At 42.0% G+C, this 25,720-nt stretch overlaps 1 protein-coding gene across 1 annotated transcript in view; it reads right to left on the bottom strand.

Moving 5' to 3' along the window:
• Positions 1 to 345: 345 nt before the first annotated feature.
• The window catches only part of LOC121871695 (rRNA biogenesis protein rrp36-like), a 61,941-nt gene continuing 36,566 nt past the window's right edge, over positions 346 to 25,720 (bottom strand). Inside the window, exon 3 of the mRNA XM_042374107.1 lies at positions 346 to 947. Coding sequence (XP_042230041.1) covers positions 346 to 947 — 602 coding nt within the window. The remainder of the gene's footprint in view (positions 948 to 25,720) is intronic.

The following is a 25,720-nucleotide window of genomic DNA, read 5'->3' as shown; positions in this document are numbered from 1 at the left end:
TTTAATTATAACTTTTGTTAGAGCCGTACCCTAAGGGCTTCTAATTACTTTTCTGTTTTTCTGCTGCAACACGCTGGATAATTTGCCCGGCTGATGACACTTGCAGCGCAATATCGGAAGTTGGCCTCTTGTGCTATCAAGTTACGCTCTTCATTTGCTCAATGTAATAGTTTATGCACATGACGTGGATTATAAGCTCTGTGTTAATCAGTTTAGATGTTTATTGTTTTATGTCTGTCTGTCTGTTTTGTGTGTGGGATATTTTCTTTGGTTGGTGTACAGTATATTCAACTTAAGTCAGTCCGTAGATAAAGCGACTTATACACTTCCTCTATGTTAATGTGTTTAACGTTGTCTCCTTGTTGATAATTCTCGTTCAACTCTGTGTTTATATCTAAGAAAGGGAACATTGTGTCCTCGGCCGGCTGGGTGTAATAAAGATTCCCACGATAAATGTTTCTCGTAACTTGACCGAATATGTTCCTCGTAGTTGACCGAATATGTTCCTCGTAGTTGACTGAAGATGTTCCTCGTAGTTGACTGAAGATGTTCCTCGTAGTTGACCGAATATGTTCCTCGTAGTTGACCGAATATGTTCCTCGTAGTTGACTGAAGATGTTCCTCGTAGTTGACTGAAGATGTTCCTCGTAGTTGACTGAAGATGTTCCTCGTAGTTGACTGAAGATGTTCCTCGTAGTTGACTGAAGATGTTCCTCGTAGTTGACTGAATATTTTCCTCGTAGTTGACTGAAGATGTTCCTCGTAGTTGACTGAAGATGTTCCTCGTAGTTGACTGAAGATGTTCCTCGTAGTTGACTGAAGATGTTCCTCGTAGTTGACTGAAGATGTTCCTCGTAGTTGACTGAAGATGTTCCTCGTAGTTGACTGAATATTTTCCTCGTAGTTGACTGAAGATGTTCCTCGTAGTTGACTGAAGACGTAAGAACCTACATAATTGTTTGAATTAAACTACACCACAGAAATAATGCCCAAAAATAACATGGTAATTACACTAAGACTCTATCTTAACGAGATGCGCGCACTTAACACCAGACAGAATTAAATTACAGAATCTTTTGGAAAAGATTCTGTAACCTGAATTTTTACTCCTAACTGTTGTTAAGTGAACGTATCTAGTTAAGGCCGAGGCTCAGTATAAATGTGGTGTTATTTTTTGGGGCGAATAATTGGGTACATTGTTAAACTTCGAATTACGAGTTAACATTCGTCTTTCAAAGCCCTAACAGTTCAATTCTTGGCGAGTTATAGATTGTTTTTTTTGTCTGGTTCGTGAAAGCTTGTGGTCTACTTGTCAATGAGTTTATTAAATAGTGTGCTCGTGTTACTTCTCCAGTTTCTTCCGTGCAACAATTCATTTACTATATACAATACACTGTATGTTCCAACTTACGAAACCTGGATACACTTACAGGTCATATTATATTGTTACAACAACACACGGTACACATACTTATATGGAAATTAAATCAATATATTACAGCTTAGAAATAATTATATTATATATATATATATATATATATATATATATATATATATATATATATATATATATATATATATATATATATATATATATATATATATATATATATATATATATATATTAGATCTCTGTTTATTTATTCACCTCCTGAATTATTTGGAGAGGAATTATTGTACTGTTGGCATGTGTGTGTGTGTGTGTGTGTGTGTGTGTGTGTGTGTGTGTGTGTGTGTGTGTGTGTGTGTGTGTGTGTGTGTGTGTGTGTGTGTGTAACAACACCTCTACTAACAGCGGAGTGTCACACGGGCCCCAGTTCTAATGTTCTTCAATCCTGAGGAGCCACATTATCGATGCCAATCCTAATGGACCGCAATCTAAATGGGCCCCTGTCTTAATGATCTCCAATCCTAATGGGCCCCAGTCTTCTTAGGCCCCAATCCTGGTAAGCCCCCGTATTAGTGGACCCCAACCCTTAACGTTATGCTAGGTTAAGTCAAGTTAGATGGACCTATTAGGGTTGAATCCTCCCTTGACCTGCAGACTACTGATACTAGCCTGGATCCTCTAGACCTAGGCCTGGTGACGAGCAGGAGGAGGAGGAGGAGAGGAGGAGGAGGAGGAGCGGAGGAGGAGGAAGAGGTGGGAAGTGAGAAGGGGTGGGAGGTGAAGGGAGATGAGGAGAAGGAGAAGAAAGGATGTGAGGAGGAGAGATTGTAGAGAGAGAGCAGGAGGGAGATGAGAAGGAGAAGGGCGAGAAGATATAGAAAGGAGATGAAGAAATACGAACGGGTTAATGTTTATAATGTTCCTCTTTGGACCCCAGTCTCTCTCTCTCTCTCTCTCTCTCTCTCCTCAATTATCAATTAATTTTACCCCTTTTTATGTTTACACTAATTTCCCCGCAACGATGAACCTAATGAAAGAAAACAAAAGTTTTAAAGAAAGAGAAATAAAATCTCTCGCACAAAAACAGACAAACGAACAAATACAAGAATACCGCCAAAACTGAAGCATATTTTGTCAAGCAGATGTAGTGCATTATATATCAGGAGTTTTATAGCGATAATTTAATTCGCTAATTTATTTACAACATCAGTTTAATACCGAGGAAGAAAAAAGACCGCGTCATAGAGATTTTTAGCGAGTATTAATTTTAGCGGACAAGTAAAATTCACGTAATTCTGTGTTGAATGTGGAGTTCTGATTCTGTAATTAGCCCGGCTGGAATGAAGGATGGCACATGATACGCCCACCTCCAAGCAGTCTGTGTTTGTTTGTGTGTTAGGGGGAGAGTGGGGAAAGCGCCTGTGTGTGTGTGTGTGTGTGTGTGTGTGGTGGAGTGTGTGTGTGTGGTGGAGTGTGTGTGTGGGTGTGTGGTGGAGTGTCTTGTGTGAGCCAATGTGATTTTTTTCTTTGCCGTTGATTGTGTCAAGTTGTGGTTGCGTTTGTGTCCATTTATGTGTGTGTGTGTGTGTGTGTGTGTGTGTGTAAGATGGATGTATGTGAGAAATAATCTTGAATGTTTGTGTTTTATGGTTGTGTGGGTGTGTACATAGTTGGAGCAGATATTCAGTAATTAATGTATTTAGATATGTGCTCGGGGTGCGTCATGGGTCCTCCTTCATAAGTTACAGAACACTTTTTCTTCAACCTGGACCGTGATAATATTTTCACTTCAACTCACAATTATCACTGTGGAAATATCTTCAAATATATATATATATATATATATATATATATATATATATATATATATATATATATATATATATATATATATATATATATATATATATATATATATATATATATATATATATATATATTTAGGATTATTGACAGTTTCGTGTTATTCAGGGTATGTCGTTCTGTTTTTGTCACATCTGTAATGTGTCCAGATTAAGGTGTGTGTGTGTGTGTGTGGGTGTGGGTGTGGGTGTGGGCCTTGGGTTATGTATGATAAGTGTTGATGGACCCACTAGAGTAGTGGTTCTCAACCTGGGGGCCATGGCCCCCAAGGGAGCCACGGCAAGAATTTAGGGGAGCCACGGCGAGCTGTTATAAATTGTACGTTTCCAAACAATGTTGGGAATCTGAATTAAACAAAACTTGTTTACTTATTTTGACTTGGCAGAAGAGAATTTTCATTTTTTTTGTCATTTTGTTTAATTATAACGACAATACAATTTTAATATTTACATACTCTGGTGCTAAGTAATTTTTTATTTTTTACGTATTATTTAAGATTTCACAGGTCCAGTCCCTGTCTGTGTGACAGGCGCTGGACCGAGCTGCTGAACTGACTTGTTCAGTACGTGTCCGTGTGTCATCCCTTTGCAAGTGGTGATTATTGTCTCTGAACCATATATTGTGTTTGAGCTTGACTCAAGCAAAATATACTTCGTAATTGGTGTTACTTATTTTGTTTCATAATTCATGTGGTCGCTGCTTTGCGTGGGTGAAATATTTGTACACTTCCTTTATTAATTATTTCCTTATTTATTGGTGCCATTGTTGTTCATACTCATTCTTTACTTATATAATCATACCATTTTTAGTGATAAATTGGTATGACTCACTATTCTTCTCATTCTTCCAAGTTGGGCAGTGCTTGTAAGGAGGCGTGTTCTTGCTTACAGGAAGTACACTTCAGCTTGCTAGCTTGAGTGTGAATGTTTACCTGTGTGCATGTTTGTGTATGACTGTATGTGTGCTTTATGTGTGAGTGCATGAGCGTGTTATGTGTGTGTGTGTGTGTGTTTGCCATTCTAACTCTTGTCCTATTTATCTGTCCTTCTTTATCATTCTTTAGTCTTTATCACTTGTCTGTTCCCCCCTCAAGGGGGGAATGGAGTGAAAAAGGTTGAGAACCACTGACCTAGAGTGAATGGTCTCGTGACTAAACCATTCACCCTCGTCTTGTTAACTCTTGCTCAAGAATATCATGATATCGTAAAAATTTGAATAATAATAATAATAATAATAATAATAATAATAATAATAATAATAATAATAATAATAATATAATAATAAAACACGAGAATTAAATTAATTTTCATTCCGTCATTACGTCTAACTTTCATAAAGTTAAGCGTAATTGAGTATTTAGCAAGAGTTAGGGCCGGTGTGGAACTATAAGGTAATGCATGTACCTGGGAGAGTGGGGGGGGGGTGTCGGAGAGTGCGTGGGAAAGTGTGGGAGGGTGCGTAGGGGGTGTTTGGCAGAGTTTGTGGGAGGTTTTACGGTTAGGGTGTGTGGAAGGGTACAAGGGAAGGTGTGTGGGTGTGTAGGAGGGTGTGGGGAGGATGTGTTGTTAGGGTGTGTAGTTAGGGTGCGTGGGAGGGTGTCTGGTTAGGGTTCGTGGTAGGGTGCGTGGAAGGTTGTGTAGGAGGATGCGTGGGTGATCGTGTGGGAAGGTGCGTGGAAGGTTGTGTAGGAAGGTGCGTGGGTGATCGTGTGGGAAGGTGCGTGGAAGAGTGTATGGGTGGTCGCCTGGGAGAGTGTGGGGGTTGCGTGGGAGTGTGGGATGATGCGTGGGTTGGGTTAAAAGGAGAGAGAGAGAGAGAGAGAGAGAGAGAGAGAGAGAGAGAGAGAGATGGATAACAGTACATGTTCGTCATCTTCATACCTTCTGACATACTGTATAATTATGTATATTATTCAGATGCTTATATAATGTATGACTTTATGTGTGTATATATATATTATTGTAGTACTATGTGTGTTTGTGTAGACAGATGATCCGAAATATGAATGGACAAGTAAAGCGTCGCTCCTTTTACAATATTAATTTTATTGATTACGGTCACCTTATGTGCACTTTTCCCACATTCACCTTGCACAGTTGCTACGTATTATGTGCACATTCCCTACGTCGTATGTACACATTTCCAAGGTCCTTTATTTACATTTCCAAAGTGTTTTTGTTTCTATATCTATTATCCTATAGAAAACGGTAGGATTCGACAAGACATCCTGCACTAGGCTTCGGTTCCTTTCAATTAATGTAAAGACAGGAAGCTGAGAACCTCACAGTGCTTACAGCTACTTCCTGGGGGTCATCTGTTACCCTCGTCCTCCTGAGACTGATGACTTAAGGAAGGAGGAAGTAGAGGGAGGACTAGGAGTAGGAATAGAATGGGGAGTAGGAGGAGGAGGGGAAAGATTTGGAAGGGGATTAGGGAGTAGAGGTAAGAAGGGGAGGACTAGGAAGAGAATAAGGAATAGGAAGAGGAGCAGGAGAAGGACTAGGAAGAGGATGGGGGAGGAAGAGAAGGGGGAACAGGGCTAATAGGGAAGGACTAGAGAGAGGAGGAAGCAGAGGAGTGGAAGGGGTAGAAAAAGGATGGGAATGGTTAAGTAGGAGGAGGAGGAGGACTATTAGGGGGAGGATTAGGAGGTGCAGGACTAGGAAGATGAAGAGGAAGAAGAAGAGATGGAGGAGGAAGAGAAAACCAAAAGAACCTAAGATGGGATTAAGTGTATCACAAAAGTGAAAGGAAAGTAGAATTAATGTAAAATAAAAAAAATCCAGTCCAAAGGTCATTTATAGATTCATCTAGCCATGTGTACAGACAGACATTTATGTATCCAGTTACACACACACACACACACACACACACACATACTACTACTACTACTACTACTATTTTCCTATCACTCGAAATCGAGTATGTCGATCATCCAGCTATGATACAATGATGGAAGTTATTTGAGATGTGAGATGTCACCTTCGTTGGTGAGCTCTGAGGTGACTCGTGAGGCTGAGCCGCCGATACGGGACCAGCAGGGCCGTCCAGATATGTTGCACGTGTGAAGAGCTACATATAGTGCGGGAGGGGCGGCGGCAGCGTCTTGCCGGCGCTGGGGCTTGCTTACCTCGGTATGCAGTCGGGCTAACTCTAAAGTATTGACACATTCTCTTCTTAGGCTCCTCCAAGTGATACGGTGTGCAGGTGTGGAGTGGTCATCTCCCAGGTGAGGGGATCGATATGACACTTTTTCAGATAAGTAGCTGCTTTGGCAGTCTGTTGTCGTCCATGCGGGTAACATGGCCAGTCCAACGTAGTTGTTCATGCATAGTGGTAGTCTCGATGCACCTACAGTTGGTGTCAGCGAGAATACTGATATTTTATCTCCTTTCTTCGAAGCGAACCCGAAGGATGGAGCGTAGCCTATGTTGGTGAAAGTTTTCAAGTGCCTTGAGGTGCCTCCTGTAAGTGACCCATGTCTCGCTGCTATACAGCAGGGTGGGGATAATTTCAGCTCCCTACAGCTGAAGACACGGTTTCGGAGTCTGCCAAATGCTTGAAATGTACATCTGATCCGATGCTGAATCTCTCCATCGATGTCCGCGGTGGTGGACAGGTGGGAGCCGAGATACCGAAAGTGGGTAACATTAGAGAGGGTAGTACCGTTAAGCTGGATGGATGGTGGAGGTGTGGCTGAACCAGGGGCAGGCTGAAAGAGAATCTGAGTCTTACATACATTCACCTCAAGGCCGAAGTGTGCATATGCATCTGCGTAGGTGTTTATAATCTCCTGTTGGTCGTGTTCATTGTGAGCGACAAGGGTGAGGTCGTCAACATACTGAAGTTCAGTAATGGAAGTTGCCGATATCTTTGTTCCTGCATGGATTCGTCTTATGTTGAAAAGACCCTTCATCTGGTACTCGATATCCACCCCGCCAGCTAAATTGGCACGAGTAAGGAAGGCAGCCAAGAAATGGAAAAGAGAGTTAGTGCCAGTAAACACCCTTGTTTGTTTGGATCTGTGATTATGATTGTGTTTTCGAGCGCATAAGGATAACCTTACTGGGTGCGGTTGCTCAGTCAGGTTTTTTTTTTTTAGGCAGCCTCTGTTTAGGGCACCTTTTCTAGCCATGTGGGGTGAGCAGAGTGGCTCCTCGAAAGGGCTGCTCAGTCGCACAGACAGGACCGGATTGCACTGCTGCCTAGATCCCAGTGCATAAACGACCATATTATCTGTGCGCCCATGTGCAGAATTGTGACTAGAGACTCCCGGCAGTCATTTTTCCCTGTCGCTACTCATCCGTCGCCATGGGACTTTTGGGGGTATAGGGGTCTTGATGATGACAAGAGGCATGATGAGCTGGATGATGGCTGCGCGTGAGTTGATTTATGTGGTGAGGCAGGAGCGCAGGCTGCAACCACACATCTTGGCTCTCCCTTTTCCTGATTCAGAAGTGCAAGTGTTGCAACGACTGGGGAGAGGGAGAGTTGCAATTGACTGTCGATAGCCCAGTTTGTTGGGTTTCGCCTTAGTAGCCTGTCCATCATACATTGCCTTCGTCCACCGGTGTAGTCGTTGGATTCCCATGGTGGTCACCTCTTCCGCCTATACCGTTGTTCGGGTCTTGTTGGAGCTCTGTAAGCATGTCTGCCTGATGCGTTGCTCCACCGCAGAGTTTTCGTTTGGGGTTAACTCCCGTAGCTTTGTGCCTACCAAGGTTAATCCGCAAGGCAGCGGGGCAATGGTTGCTAGGCGCCAGGACGTGTCCACATGCCAGTGGGCCTATGCGCCGTCCCTCTGGGGCCCATTCCTACTCCGTGATCCCCTGCTCATCTAGCCTGGGCCCACGAGGCATCCAGTTACCGTGTGCTGCTACGAGGAGGCACAGCAGGAGTCTCGATGGTGAAGAGGCTTTGTACTGGCAGGGGAAGACTTACTCTAGCCAGCGGCGGTAGCTGAAAGCGAGAGGAAGCAAGCAATGCTTGCACCTTAAGACTAACATAATGTTGCCTCACTAGACGCATTTCACCACCATTTGTGCGAACACACACACACACACACAGCCGAACAGTCAATTACCCTTATACACACTGCAAAATCATGTCGATTAGTTTCGAATTTTGTACAAATATTATCATTACTTTTTTCGTAGTTCGTAATTTTTTGTATTGTTTCGTATTTTGTTGAGGATTATTAGACACAAGGGCAGGCGAGAGACAGCTGGACCTGAGGATTCCGATGGTGTTTAAATACTCATGGCTGGAATGACGGGGTGCATAGGAGAGAGAGAGAGAGAGAGAGAGAGAGAGAGAGGCGTAGTCGAAAAAGACAGACAATGATAGATAGACAGATAGAAAAAAAAGGAAGGAAAATACATGCTCAGGGACAGACAAAAGCCAGAATAAAAGACAGAAGCAGACCACAAGATAGACAAGAGTGACTGATTGACAGGTATATTGTCACCACTTATCCAATCACTCCTCCATTGACAGACAGACAGACAGACACACGCTTGCACAGCCAAACACATACAGTACATACGCACATATGCACACACAGACACATTCATGCGCACATGCACAGACAGACACATACATACACATATGCACTGCCAGGCGCAGACATACACACATGCAAAGACAGACACAGACAAACAGACATGCACAGACAGATAAAGGCACATGCACAGGCAGACACAAATATACAAACATGGAAAGACAGGCACAGACATACATACTAGTAAAGACAGACATAGACGTACACACATTTAAAGACAGACACATTAATACATACATTCACAGACAGACACATTAATGCACAGATAGACACAGACATACAAAAAGACAGAGAGACATTCCAAGAGACAAATAAACAGATAGACAAACACGGAAGCTAACGCAGAGACAGACAGACAAAGACGGAGGTACAAAAATACAAATCAAGAAACATTCGGGAAAACAGACACAGACGTAGAGAGAGAGAGAGAGAGAGAGAGAGAGAGAGAGAGAGAGAGAGAGAGAGAGAGAGAGATCCTCACACACACACACGGCTACTGTGTCTCTCTCCTCATCATGCATGAATATAAAGATCATTAAAACTCTCTATTAGAAATCTTCCATTTAAGGAGTGTAATTAAAAGCCTCCTGTGTGTGTGTGGGGGGTGAGGGTGTGTGTGGGGGTGAGGTGTGTGTGTGTGTGGGGGGGTGAGGTGTGTGTGTGGGGTGAGGTGTGTGTGGGGGTAACTGGGAGTTTGTGTTTCAGGGGGAGGGACTGGGGATTTGTGTGTGTGTGTATGGAGGGTGAGTGGGATTTTGTGTATGTATGTGTGTGTGTGTGTGTGTGTGTGTGTGTGTGTGTGTGTGTGTGTGTGTGTGTTTTTAGGGGGCAATGTGTTGACTAGGAGGCTGTGTGCGTGGTGTGTGTTTGAAGGGGAGGTGAATGGGGTTTCTGATTGGGTGTGTGTGTGGGTGTGTGTGTGTGTCCGGCATTTATACATCCTTAGCGGAGACTATATCACCGTACACACACACAGCTTTAATACACGGAGTATAATAATCTGTCGTTAATATTTTACATCTCCATTATAATACGTTTTTTCCGTCGATAAATTGATGTACACGGCGTTGTTTATGTCAGGTGTTGATGTGTTTTCTGAGCTGAGAAGTGATGTGGTTAGTACCGTTTGTATTTTTCAATGAATGTGTGTATGCGTGTGTAGGTGTGTGTGTATTTTTATGTATATGTGCGTATGCTTGTGTCCGGATGTAAGTTTGAGATCAATAACTCGACTAGAATGCTCGCTACATAAGCATCAGTTCGATTTTTAGGAAGTTTTATACAAAAAAAATAGTCCTTCTTTCGCAGACTGTCTCCCTTCACCCTTCACTTTTAATATTTTATTTTGGCTAACGCCAGACGCTTTTATTCAGCTCAGATGGGATCCCGTACGCAAGTGGTTAAGGGAGCGTTTCATCTATCAATTTAGTCTATGGTGATATACTCTATATACAGTATATATATATATATATATATATATATATATATATATAGAGAGAGAGAGAGAGAGAGAGAGAGAGAGAGAGAGAGAGAGAGAGAGAGAGAGAGAGAGAGAGATAATGCTATATTAGCTCCAACTTTCGTTTGTTTCCAGCTTTTACCTTCAAACTATCTAATAACATCCCTGAAAGGTATCCCAAGAAACCTGACACTCTTAGTTGAGGTGGGTGAAAGGTCAGATTAAAGGTCACCCCCAAACGTTCTGGCACCGTCTTAACACCTCCAGGACAGTTTGTTGAGGGTTGTCCATAAGTTTCTTCTGTTTGGTAGTGATCAGTCGAGGGCCATGTGGTCGGCCTTAAGGTGTAGCTTCCAAACTGCCACATGAGTATCCAGGATTCAAGTGAAGACGTTTCCGTTGAGGGTTCATGTTGCCAGAAGCCTTACCACCACCTACCTCTTCCTCCTCCATTCATTCTCCGTCAGCTATTCCCTGTCAAGAAGCGATCTGATTTAGTGTTTCTATAATATATATATATATATATATATATATATATATATATATATATATATATATATATATATATATATATATATATATATACGTGTGATTCAAGTATATGCTGATAACCACAAGGAAACAAGAAAACACGAAGTTCAAGTGCTTGGGAACTTCGTGTTTTCTTGTTTCCTTGTGGTTATCAGCATATATATATATATATATATATATATATATATATATATATATATATATATATATATATATATATATATATATATATATATAAGAGAGAGAGAAAATTCCCTGGACACTTGACAATATTTAACCAGTAAGTACATGAGGATCATCAGGTGGTGGGAGTGGAATTTTAATAAATGTACTGTGCAGTGTTTTCTCAGATTTTTCTTTGTATGGAGGGATTTTTGGTGTGTGGTTCCGACATATGCGGCGAAGAAATAGCGTTATTAAATAAAAAGACAGAACAAAAAAAATAATATATAATATAACCCAGAAGAAAATGCCAGATATTGCTAAGTGTTCAAGAAATTTTGTCGGCAACTGTACATGAGGTTAAGGAAGGCTGGAAACACAATAATCACCCAGTACGAACCTCTCCTCTCGTCGTCAGGTGGGAGGAGATATAATTTAAGCAGGAAGATGTTAACGATAGATGAGAAGTATTATTTCTTTACTGCCCATAACCAATTGGAAGACTATTGTAATTCATTTATCTCATCAAGCTAATATTAATAAAAAAAGAATCCTACTTTTATCAAGCTTAATAATTACAAGTATTGAAAGTATTGAGATTAGTGGTGTAAGTTAAAACAAAAATGACTAGTTGTTTTTAAGAAAAAATCGGAGAAAAATATTAAGGTCGTATAAAGTTTCATATGTTATCGTATCTGCTGTTGTAGTTTACGTAATATAAAACATTTTAAATCCCTTATTAATCGGAAGTCAACGTAATTTTTTTACACGTTGTCCATTACAAAAAGTCGTAACAGCATTAAAAGAATCAAACTACCGTGCAAGGCCGTGTTATCATTACGGATGACAACTTTCATTACGGAATATGGAATCATAAAAACTAAAGGAAAAACAATTGTTTACATCAACACATTTTCAAATTCGATTTTTTTATTCATGAGGGATAATTTCGCCTGTAGAGACCAACACTTTTGTTTATTTACCAAAACACTAAACACTCGTCTGGTGACCCGTATCAGGCAACTCCATCAGCGCTTTTTGACAGGACAGTGACAGACACTATGACAGGACAGTGTCAGATACTATGACAGGACAGTGACAGATACTATGACAGGACAGTGACAGACAGTATGACAGGACAACGACAGACATACTATGAAAGGACAGTGACAGACACTATAAAAGGACAGTGACAGACACTATAAAAGGACAGTGACAGACACTCTAGACAGACAGACACACTATGCCATAACAATGACCAAAACAGAACAGTTACAAACACATTATGACAGCAATGAAAAACACACTATGGCAGAACAAAGACAAACACACTATGACAGAACAAAGACAAACACACTATGCCATAACAATGACCAAAACAGAACAGTTACAAACACATTATGACAGGACAATGAAAAACACACTATGGCAGAACAAAGACAAACACACTATGACAGAACAAAGACAAACACACTATGCCATAACAATGACCAAAACAGAACAGTTACAAACACATTATGACAGAACAAAGACAAACACACTATGACAGAACAAAGACAAACACACTATGACAAACACACTATGACAGGACAATGACAGACATAAAAGATTGGATCACAAGACTCTGGAAACTGAGACTGTGTATATAACGAGGATAAATAGATATTGTACAACACTATACAGATACACACACGACTGAGCCTTCTGGGAGCTGTACCTGGAAAGAACATTGAGACTAATAAGGTATTGAACTAGTGTTTAGTATTAACGGTCTGCAAGAATACATTGTAAATATATGGTAAATGTAGTACAAGTTTATGATAATATTATCTAGGTAAAATAGGAAAAAAGTCCATGAAGCATTGTAGTGTATTGTACATGAATTTGTGATATATGTTTTATATTATATTTTTTATTAACATTATTATTTTATAGATGAATATTGATTTCTAGTGTAAAGATAGATTTAGGGTGTTGTAAAAAATAACAACACTCAAGAATAAGACGAGAAGGTATTCACTAGCAAGACTATTGTGTTCAGACAACCCTTCAGTATTTAGACAACAGCTATGACGGTATTCCATTCACCTCATTCACTTGTGTCACTTCTTTCAGAAAACAAGACAAAACATTATCAGTAAAATAAAAATAACCTTCCTCCATTATTGTGATATTTTTCGTTATATAATAGTTCTGTTAAAGTATATTCAGTCAGATATATTTCAAAATATAGGTTTACGGCAATAATTTCCATTTTAGACGCACAGGCGATACGAGCGTCGGTCCGTATGCCACCTAAGCGTGAGCGTCGGTCCGTATGCCACCTAAGCGTGAGCGTAGGTCCGTATGCCACCTAAGCGTGAGCGTAGGTCCGTATGCCACCTAAGCGTGAGCGTAGGTCCGTATGCCACCTAAGCGTGTTTATTAAGACATTATAGAATTTAGTGGCCGTTCTTCTTCTTCTTGATTTTGTTTTTTTCTTCGTTTTATTTTTCTCTTCGTTTTATTTTTTCGTTTTCTTCTTATTTTCTTCTTCTTCTTGTTCTTCTTTCTCCCAGTAGTAAGTTTAGTAGTATTAGTATAAGAAGGGCAAGAAGGCCTCTGGTCCTGTTATGTGACGTAATGAAGCTGATTACTGTAGCAGAACTGATGTTGATAACGACTTCGACATATTTTTTAAGACTATGACTGGATATTAGAAGGGGAACTCATATGATTACAGTGCTGTGGCCTTATTAGTATACGGTAGCAGACACCAGAAAATAGTTGGAGGCCTTCGAAATGTGTTGTTATAGGCGAATGGTAAGAATAGCTACACTGACCAGGAAACAAATGGAGAAGTACTAAGACTAGCAGAAACTACATGAGAAGTTCTTGAAATGTACAGAAAAAAGCAAAATGAGATACTTTGGTCATATAATTGGGGATGAGGGAATAATAACATAAATATTAATGGGTAAAGTTGAGGGTAGGAGGGACAAGGGAAGGCAGAGACGGGGATAGATGAATGAAATTAAACACTTGGTCCCCAGAGAGATACAAACCTTAGAGGATTGGTAAAAACGGCCCGAGAATATTTAGAGAAGAGAACTGTGGCTGCCACACCAGATATGGGGACGGTACTCTGAGTGAGGTGAGTACAGTGAGGTTATAAAGGTATGACTCATACGAGTTCTTGTTTTTGTGAGTAAAAGTCACCCAGCATAATAATGGTAAGACGTGACAACACTATAAGCTATTGGGTTCACTTCAACTTTATGATTATTAAACCCTTGTTATACTATGAATATTGAACAGCATGACTCAAATACAAATGCAGAGAAAATGTTTCTTAGAAAAAAATGCTACAACAAATAATTTATTGTATTAGGTTACTAATGTGAGTAAGATGACAAAGGATTCACACCCGATGCCTTTACTCGATACAGTCACGTCCAGTGAATCGATCAATGGTGTGTTATGTGTTAATATAGGCCGATGAAATATTCCGACAAACACCTCATACATGGGGGTGGCAGGTAACACCCCGGCAACTACAGATTATTATTTTATTGGTCTTCTGACGAATATTCCTCTTTGAAAAAACAAGTGAACACTCAGTAAAATTTCATTAATAAAGGTGGTCATTCAGGTCACCGGTTGACTGATACCTCATAATCCGTGTCTGTTGTTCTGTTGGTCCCTGGTTGATGGTCAGTGATGTATTCATTGTCTCTTCTTACGTGTGGCAGTAATGGTGCTCTCATGCCTTGAAGAGTAAAAATGTGTGAAAGTTTTGAGTCTCCATACATGAGCAGAAGATCCCAATAGGTTAATCCATGTTATTTTTTAATAATTGAGCTCAATGTTGGTCCCAAAATTAAATTGCCTCTGTCGGTTTATAAAAACAAATTATTTTCTGGATGAATGGAAGCTACTCGTTCCTCATTTTGTTTGTATACTAAAAGGGAAATATTGGCTAACAGTATTAACCACCGTCCAATTGCATACACTCTGTTTTGTTCAAAGTTTCTGAAAAATGGATTTATAAGAAATTCTGCTCTTCCTATGGTCACATTGCCTCCTTGACAGTTGGCGAACAGGAAACTTCATGGAACAAAGTGATACCATATGTATTATTGTCACATGTTGCTGAGAACTTTGACAAAGGATTTAAACCTCGAATTGTTCAGATAAATTTCATTGCAACATTTAATTTAGTAAAATGTGATGAACTGCTATACGAAATGTGAAACTCTGGTATTAATAGGTATTTCCACGACCTTTAAGAAATAATGAGTTTAAGAGAAACGTTCGGATTGTTCATGATGGTTCGCTTTCGGCCAGCACTACGTCAGTGGTTTACCAGCAATATTTAAGAAGTGTGATCACACGACGGGAGCACTATACTGTAGGCTATTACCACAGTGGAGCGGCTGGAGCCAAACCAAAACAATAACAAGATACATGCCTTTGAAGATTTTGTATTGTATTAAGTATATAGGTGAGAGGAAACACTGGTAGAGTCGCTCCTGGCCGGCGAAAAGGAAGAAAGTTTGGTCTTGAATTACAAAAACAGACTAAACTAACAGGAATATTCAGTTAAACTGCATTTATATTAAAGTTTCATACAATTGTTTTGTATTTTCATTGTGAAAATAAAAAAATGTAATTGCCAGTAAGCGGACGAAGCTGTCTGCGCGGAGAGGGATGTCGACAACTGATTCAAATGAGTTGTTTTTAAAACATCTTATATATTTTTGCTATTTTCTGTATAAATTATAACCAGCCGGACGATAATTGTTCATTGCACCAGTACATAATACACAAACTCCTTTAACTTTTAATATAATTCCTGATAATTACGCTTTGAAGACCAACACGTTGGTCTGGAGAAATCTGCTGCTGGCAGATGAAACATCAACCGCTGAACTCTACTGTACTGTAATGTACTAGCCGAAAGCGAAAATTGCTAGTACAAGTGGCCGTGTGACACCATCTTAAGAAAAGAGAAATGGTTGTTCCTGGTGGGTCTTTTAGAGTTGACAATGCATCCATTTCTGGATTGCCTCGGGGCAGGTTTCCAGGACCCCTCTTATTTTTGTCTTTTACCTCAGATAATCTACATTGTGCCGTCTTTGTCTGGCATGAGGATGATAATGCATTTTTACTTCCTGTTAATTCTCCAGATTGAAGAGTTCTTGTGGCTGAAAGCCTTACCAAGAGCTCATGAAATCAACTGTTGGTGCAAAGAGTCAGGTGTGAAACTCACTGCTAACAAACTCACTCGTTGTTTGAAGATGCTGAACAAATACATCCGGGACAACCTCTGTTGTCTTTGATGTAATAATATGATATTGTGATCGGTTTATTGCTCGGTCTTCCTTCCCATACTAAAGTGATATTTAGAGAACATTTGATTAATAGTTCTTGACATACTTCAAGAAAACTGAGATTAATTTGTAATTTTTTTTTTTGCATTTGGGTGAATAAATCAGTTTGTATTCATTATCACGTTTACTCTTAATAAAGGGTGATCGAAAAATATCTGTGCACTTGCAATAATTAACAATATAGTAGTTCCTTGTTATACCTGCCGTGTTACGAGAAGAACAAGGTTAATTGCTATATTATTAATTAATACGGGTGCACAAGGACTTTTCAATCACCTCAAAACCTGCTATGCTTCAGGTTCAAAAGTAACTTTAACTGATATGTAAAAAGCACTCAGCGATACATAAATAAGATTGTATCCTTACAGCTTAACACGAGGGCGGAGAGAGCTGTGGTGTTCATACAGGTCATTTACAGTATATTCACCACGACAGACCCTAGAGCTGTGGTTGTACAGAGGTCAGAGGTTACTTTGTTATAAAATATGTATATACCGTCCCAGCACGTTGTGGTCTCACAAGAGTGCTATATATTACGTATTGATTATTTTATTTTTATCATTATTGTTTTATTATTATTATTGTCGTCGATTTTAATGCCGAAAACTACACTGTAATCCCCAGTATCATAATTATACATTACATTTGTTTTCCTTTGTCTTTTCCTTGGACGTTTTATATATTTATTTACACAGGTCATTCTGGACGCTTGTTTAATATTCCTAACGTGGCGAGTAAGTTGATGAGTTCTTCTGTCAGACTACAAACCACAGTGTAAAGGTTAGGTTAGGTTAGGTTAGGTTAGGTTAGGTTAGGTTAGGTTAGGTTAGGTTAGGTTAGGTTAGGTTAGGCTTGTTTACCTTACGGGGGAATTACAGCGTTTAGTTTTGAGGGCACGTGACGTCACTCAGGTAGGTAACCGTGATCAAACCTTCGTCCTCAGTTAGTGGGATATGATCTGTTAGGCGGGACGAGAGAGGATAAGTCGTTGTTTTGGGGTGAGTCGTTTTCCGTGTTTTATTTAGAACAACATGTCAACAGTTGATTAACGTTCTTGGATGTTCACACACACACACACACACATGCTCACTCACTCACTTCGCCTCTCTCTACTACTATTTCTTAACGTGTCTCCAGCCTCCCCCAATACACCCAATAGCCACATATTCGCCACTATTTTATTACTTTAATATTAAATACCTTAATACAAAAGTACCTACCGTAGCTGAGTTAATAAAGACGCAGATCTATGCGGCATTCAGTGGCTGTTGCTTCCTAGTCAATAACGGCGAATGTTGTTGGCTTTGAGGCCGAAAATCTCGTTCCCCTGAGGCAAAGCAATGTAGACCAAAGTAGATAGAAGGACAGTCGACATATCAACCAGGCTGCAATGTAACTTCTGGGCTGCTGCTTCTGTCAGGATAACACCTCGGCCAGTCTTGCGTAGAAGCAGCGTCACTTGGTCCCATCCCGCCAGAGGCTGTGAACACCAGAGGAGTGAAGCTGCCTTCACCTACATTTTGAATTCTCTCCCTATATGCCCTGTTCTTGTCGTTCTCGTTCCTCTTGTGTGCAGTCTCGCGAGCTGATTGGTGGACATGCGGCCATGGGATCGAAAATCCTGCTGGGGTTAAATAATAGCTTTTCACTAATGTTGGGATAAAAGCGACCCGATGGCTTCTTCCAGAGGGTGGAGGAGGGTTCCGATATCGGGGTAGTGCGTATTAGGTAATTCCAACGATGCTTGACTCCATGGGTGAATGCTGCAAAAGCTGCATGTGGCTCAGTTTTAGCAATATCCGACAGAGTTTCGATTTCTTTCATCTACTCGTTTTATCTTTCCCGTTACGTACTCGGTCTTGAAATCATTCCTGCCGATTACCGCACCTAAGTGTCTTTGGCCATCTTTTCTATTTTGACCTCACTTCTGCTGAACACCTCTATAACCCAGTCATGGTATTCTGGCTTCACAATGAAGGACTTGCTGGCATTTGGGTGGTATCCTATTTGTGTACCTCGTGATGTTTCCAGGTCCCACCACTTTTTGATGTCCCCCACTTTTCCTGCTCCTGTACGGTCATCAGCATATGCCACTTGCTTGACATTGGTTGTTCATAGTTTATTGTGTGTTGGAGCACTGACAGGCCTATTGCGTACATTACCATGGCGACTGGATCCCCCTGCGTTGTTCCCTCAGTTAACTGTATGGTGGTATCTCCTCTTGGCCTTGAAGCTTGTTATATAAAGGTCTGATGGGTTCCTGTAGGCGTTTTCAACATATATTGCAAAGCTTAGACACTTGATCTTGATGTTGAGCAGTGTAGCCTTGCGGTTGATTATGTTGAATGCATTGGAAGCATCAACCAGGAGTAATGCCTCACATTCACACTGCTCTAATATCTTTCTCATGGCGTGAATAGCAGCTTCACCCCCAGCCTGGTGGCCAGCACATAATTGCAGGTTCCCTGCAGCTGCCCTGATGTCTTCATGTAACCAATGACTACCTCCATTATGGATTTTCTATTGATCCGTCTCAGCACTTCCCCCATCCCTATACCTGTAGGCCTACATCCTGGGTGGATTTTTGTCCAGGGATGAGGCGGCTGGCCGTTAGAGCTTGTAGGTGATGGCAGCAAAAGGCTGCTAGCTTTCTTGCAAGAACGGCTGTGGCAGTGCAGAGATCACTTGTTGCGTCGCCAAACTTGTTAGTACTGAGGATGACTCTCCACCCGTCTGCATCCAGGCCTGAAGCGCCTGCTCCTTCCCTGTGTCTTCAGTGCTTTTTTCCCCACACCATCCATCCTGCTATTTCTCGAACTACTACTGCTGCTGCAGTCGGGCTAAAGAAATATTGACACCTAGTCGTATGATGCTCCTCCAAGCGTTACGGTGTGGCGTGATCGTCTCCCAGGTGAGGGGGTCGATTGGTACTTTTCCGGTTTATCTTAAGACTATCCTTATACATTTTCCGTTGTCCGCCAGCGTTACGTTTACCGTTCGTTAGGTGACTGTAGAGTGCCCTCATGGACTACAGTACACACACACACAAGACACGTGCATCTCTTCCTCCTGTACACGTCATCATTGATGGGTCTATGACAAGCCCCGCCATAAGGACGGTGCAATTTAACTTCTCATTTTCTTCCCATTATTTTTTAATCATGGATTGAGCTCTGGCGTCGCCTGGCTCTAACTTACCATTAATTACAAGATTTCATGTGTTCTCCTGTTGTTTGGAAAAGTTTCCTTCCCCAATGACTGGGGAGTGTTGGAGAAGTGATGGAGGGTGATGGAGGGACTTAGAGAGTGATGGAGGGACTTGGAGAGTGGTGGAGAAGTGATGAAGTAGTGATAAAGGGACTTGGAGAGTGATGGAGAAGTGATGGAGGGACTTAGAGAGTGATGGAGTGAGTGATGGAGGGACTTGGAGAGTGGTGGAGAAGTGATGGAAGGACGAGAGGGTGGAGAAGTGATGGAGGACTTGAGAGTGTTGGAGAAGTGATGGAGGGACTTGGAGGGTGATGGAGAAGGAACTGGAGAGTGATGGAGGGACGTGGAGAGGATGGAATGAGGATGGAGGACTTGGAGAGGATGGAGAAGTGATGAAGGACGAGAGTGGTGGAGAAGTGATGAGGGACTGGAGAGTGTTGGGAGAAGTGATGGAGGACTTGGAGAGTGATGGAGAAGTGATGGAGGGACTGGAGAGTGATGGAATGAGTGATGGAGGGACTTGGAGAGTGGTGGAGAAGGATGGAGGGACTTGGAGAGGATGGAGAAGTGATGGAGGGACTTGGATAGTGATGGAGAAGTGATGGAGGGACTTGGATAGTGATGGAGTGGAGGTTGGAGGACTTGAGAGTGATGGAAGGATGGAGGGACTTGGAGAGTGATGGTGAAAGGAGGACTTGGGAGAGTGATGAGAAGTGATGGAGGGACTTGGATAGTGATGGGAGTGAGTGTTGAGGGACCTGGAGAGTGATGGAGAAGGATGGAGGGACTTGAGAGTGATGGAGTGAGTGTTGGAGGACTTGGAGAGTGGTGGAGAAGTGATGGAGGGACGGATAGTGATGGAGAAGGGATGAGGGACCTGGAGAGTGATGGAGAAGTGATGGAAGGACTTGGAGAGTGATGGAGGAGGGAGGAACTTGGAGAGTGATGGAGAAGTGATGGAGGGACTTACAGAGTGATGGAGAAGTGAGGAGGACTTGGAGAGTGATGGAGAAGTGATGGAGGGACTTAGACGGTGGTGGGAAAGTGGTAAGGAGGGTGACCAGGGACTTAGAGAGTGTTGAGAAGTGATGGAGGGACTTGGGAGTGATGGAGAAGTGAGCGATGGACATGAGAGTGATGGAGGGGTGATGGAGGGAATTGGAGAGTTGGAGAAGTGATGGAGGGACTTGGAGAGTGATGGAGAAGTGAGGGAGGGACTTAGAGGGTTGCTGGGGAAGTGGTAAGGAGGTTGACGGGGTACTTAAAGAGTGTTGGAGAAGTGATGGAAGGACTTGGAGTAGTGGCAAAGAGGGAGGTGAGAGGATATCGGGATGGAGGGTGTTGGAGGTGTTGATGAGGATGATGGAATTTATTTATTTATTTATTTATTATTTATTTATTTATGTATTTATTTTTTCTATGTTTTTTTTATTTATTTATTTATTTATTTATTTATTTATTTATTTATTTTGTAATTTATTTATTTATTTATTTATTTATTTATTTATTTATTTATTTATTTATTTAATTTACTTATTTATTTATTTATTTATTTATTTATTTAATTTACTTATTTATTTATTTATTCATGTTATATGTTTATTTATTTATTTATTCGTGTTATTTATTTATTTATTTATTTGTTACATATATATTATTTATTATTTATTTGTTATATATCTTTGCCGCGGGCTGTGGGGAGTAACCTAAGGATGTCACCTGTCTTCCCATTAAAGAAAAGGCTATACTTAGACCTGTCTCTCAGGGGCTTTCACAGTCTGAATCATAATGCTCTCGTGTATCAACATTTCTGTCCACATACTTTACATTTTGTATTCACTTCTGTCAGAGGGTCATACTGTTAGAAGGCTATACTGTCAGAGGGTCATACTGTCAGAGGGTCATACTGTCAGAGGGTCATACTGTCAGAGGGCCATACTGTCAGAAGGTCATACTGTCAGAGGGTCATACCGTCAGAAGGTCATACTGTCAGAAGGTCATACTGTCAGAGGGTCATACTGTCAGAGGGCCATACTGTCAGCGGGCCATACTGTCAGAGGGCTATACTGTCAGAGGCCACTGTCAGAGGGCCATACTGTCAGCGGGTCAGACTGTCAGAGGGCCATACTGTCAGAGGGACATACTGTCAGAGGGCCATACTGTCAGCGGGCCATACTGTCAGAGGGCTATACTGTCAGAGGGCCATACTGTCAGAGGGCCATACTGTCAGCGGGTCATACTGTCAGAAGGTCATACTGTCAGAGGGTCATACTGTCAGAGAACAATACTGTCAGCGGGTCATACTGTCAGAGGGCTATACTGTCAAAGGGCCATACTGTCAGAGGCCATACTGTCAGCGGGTCATACTGTCAGAGGGCTATACTGTCACAGGGCCATACTGTCACAGGGCCATACTGTCAGAGGGCCATACTGTCAGCATACTGTCAGAGAGCAATACTGTCAGCGGGTCATACTGTCAGAGGGCTATACTGTCAGAGGCCATACTGTCAGAGGGCTACTGTCAGAGGGCTACTGAGGGCCATACTGTCAGAGGGCCATACTGTCAGAGGCCATACTGTCAGAGGGCCATACTGTCAGGGGGCCATACTGTCAGAGGGCCATACTGTCAGGGGCCACTGTCAGAGGGGCCATACTGTCAGAGGCCATACTGTCAGCGGGTCATACTGTCAGAGGGCTATACTGTCAGAGGGCCATACTGTCAGAGGGCCATACTGTCAGAGGGCCATACTGTCAGCGGGTCATACTGTCAGAGGGCTATACCTCACAGGGCCATACTGTCAGAGGGCCATACTGTCAGAGGGCCATACTGTCAGCCATACCAGAGAGCAATACTGTCAGCGGGTCATAGAGGGCTATACTGTCAGAGGGCCATACTGTCACAGAGGCCATACTGTCAGAGGGCTATACTGTCAGAGGGCCATACTGTCAGGGGGCCATACTGTCAGAGGGCCATACTGTCAGGGGCCATACTGTCAGAGGCCATACTGTCAGAGGGCCATACTGTCAGAGGGCTATACTGTCAGAGGGCCATACTGTCAGGGGTCATACTGTCAGAGGGCTATACTGTCAGAGGGCCATACTGTCGAGGACATACTGTCAGAGGGCCATACTGTCAGGGGCCATACTGTCAGAGGGCCATACTGTCAGGGCCATACTGTCAGAGGGCCATACTTCTGAAAGGCTACCGTCAGGCCATACTGTCAGAGGGCCATACAACAGGGGCCATACTGTCGAGGGGCCATACTGTCAGAGGGCCATACTGTCAGCCATACTGTCAGAGGCCCATACTGTCAGGGGGCCATACTGCCAGAGGCCATACTGTCAGAGGCCATACTGTCAGCGGGCCATACTGTCAGAGGCTATACTGTCAGAGGGCCATTGTCAGAGGGGCCATACTGTCAGAGGCCACTGTCAGGGGGGCCATACTGTCAGAGGCCATACTGTCAGCGGGTCATACTGTCAGAGGGCTATACTGTCAGAGCCATACCGTCAGAGGCCATACTGTCAGAGGGCCCACTGTCAGGGGCCATACTGTCAGAGAGCCATACTGTCAGGCACTGTCAGAGGCCACCTCAGAGGGCCATACTGTCAGAGGGCCATACTGTCAGAGGGCCATACTGTCGGGGGCCATACTGTCAGAGGCCATATCTAGCAGGGCCATACTGTCAGAGGGCCATACTGTCAGCCACTGAAATCACTGTCAGAGGGCCATACTGTCAGAGGGCCATACTGTCAGAGGGGCACTGTCAGAGGGCCATACTGTCAGAGGGCCATACTGTCAGGGGGCCATACTGTCAGAGGGCCATACTGTCAGAGGGCCACACTGTCAGAGGGCCACTGTCAGAGGGCCATACGGAGGGCCACTGTCAATGTCAGAGGGCCATACTGTCAGGGGCCACACTGTCAGAGGGCCATACTGTCAGAGGGCCATACTGTCAGGGGGCCATACTGTCAGAGGGCCATACTGTCAGGGGGCCATACTGTCAGAGGGCCATACTGTCAGAGGGCCATACTGTCCGGGGGCCATACTGTTGGGAGAGAAAACGTCTGACCTTGTTATTTGTTTTATCACTGTGTTTTATTGGACACATTTCCTGATTGGGGATCAATAAATAGACCAGTGCTTGTTTACACTAGTTTACAATATCAGAGACTTGTTTAACTAGTCAGAGTCAACTTACTCCACAGTATTTAGTGTAAGGTTAGCTGTGTAAGGTTAGCTGGGACATTTCTCAGTTGGTCTTTGGGGAATCTGAGTGAAAGGAATCCACACGATTGAATTTTGATTCCCAGTGAGAAATACTTATATGTATCTGACTTTAAAGACAAGTATGTGTGTGGTACCTTTGAGTTGGGGGGCGTTAAGAGCAAGTAATGAGGATAGGGAGTCAGAGATGGTGAGACTGACTGTTATAGTGACCATTACAAGTTTGGGAATAGTGAGTGTGGTAACTAGTTCACTTTGTAGAGTAGATACGGAGTTGTTGAATCTGTCTCCCTTGCAAAGAGTGAGCCTTCTGTAGCGATAGTCTGTGTGAGGTGGTGTTCATCTGATGGTTATATGTGTGTCATCGAGTACTTCTTTGGGCAATGAAATGAAGGTTAGGACCACGTGTAGATAGTAGGACGGGAGAGGGTAGAAGAACGATAGGAAGAGAGAGAGTTGGCAATAATGGAGAGCATGATGAAGAGGGCATAGAAGGAGGGAGCGTATGAGAAGCGATGGAGGTGGTTAGTGGCATAGAAGGTGGGATGGAGGAAAAGAAGGAGGAGGAGGAAGGAGAGTGAAGTTTAGTGCATGTTGAAATAAGCAAGAGGGAGGGAGGGAAGGTGAGTAGGATAGTAGGAAGGGAGAAGGAGGGAGGAGAGAGAGACGGGGTGGGTGGAGAGAGGCGAGATAATTAATAGTATGTGTTTAGATGTATGTGTACATGCGACTGCGTTTAAGTGTGTGTGTGTGTGTGTGTGTGTGTGTGTGTGTGTGTGTGTGTGTGTGTGTGTGTTCAATAAGACTGACAAACTGACAAGTCATTTCCTGCAGATAAGACAGTCATATTTGTCATTGTCAGCACAGATAATTATTCATTGAACTTCTGTAAATATTATTGCTGCGATCACTCATTTGGTTGACGCCAGCTGTTACTACATTTGTATTTATTGAAGACAAAGTACTGATTTAGTATGAAAATGAAGAGATAGAGATATTAAGACCCCGACTCTGTTATTGTATATTTGCTGAGAGTTTAGACAAAACCTGGTTTATTTTACTACACTGAGTAAACAGAGGCAGGTGTTACACACTTGTCTCTAGTCACGATATTTTATGGGTTATTTTATATACAAGATCTGCAGTTTGTAGGAAAATAAAAATAATCACTTTTATTCTTCGCTGTGCGCGCTTGCTGCGATGTATTTTTTTCAATAAATAGGAAGCTTCGTTAAAATCCTGGTGATGTGTTTGGAATAAGTTATTGCAGAAACTTAATCAGTTATTCTAAATAGTGAGTCCCTGACGCACGCCACTGAAATAAATTGATTGTAAATCAAATGCAAATAAAATCTGAATTATTAATGCTATCATATGTAAATAAACAATCAATCAGATTTCCATTTCTCGTGCGTCTTTTTTTCTTACTTATCTTTTTATTACTCCTCAGCTAGTATTCTCTCATTTATTGTCCATTATAAATCATCATCCTTTGTTTTAAGTAAAGTAAACGGAACTTGGTAAGAGTGAGTGCGACAACATTACCTTATAATATCTTGTTGATTTTGTTGTGTTTATGTTTATTTGTTGTATATGTTTTGTGTGGTGTTGTTGTTGTTACTGATGTTCATGTTTATTGAACTGTATGTTGTAGCTGTACTTGTTTATTGTACAGTACCTTGTTAACACTTGTCATAAAGGGGTGTACGTTGTGGTTATTAGCTCACAGCGCCTTTGTTTTAACTGAGGTACGCAACTACTGCTGCTACTACTACTAATGGTACATGAAATTCACATAACTTAATTCACTATAACTCACATAACAGATACACTGTAACTCAAAACAGATACACTGTAACTCACATAACAGATACACTATAACCAAAAAACACTGTAACTCACATAACAGATACACTGTAACCACATAACAGATACACAACTCACA

This window comes from Homarus americanus, unplaced genomic scaffold (assembly GCF_018991925.1).
Source record: "Homarus americanus isolate GMGI-L3 unplaced genomic scaffold, GMGI_Hamer_2.0 scaffold39675, whole genome shotgun sequence".
Classification (NCBI taxonomy): domain Eukaryota; kingdom Metazoa; phylum Arthropoda; class Malacostraca; order Decapoda; family Nephropidae; genus Homarus; species Homarus americanus.
The sequence above is the reverse complement of the archived record's forward strand: the minus strand, read 5'-3'. Positions and strand labels throughout refer to the sequence as shown.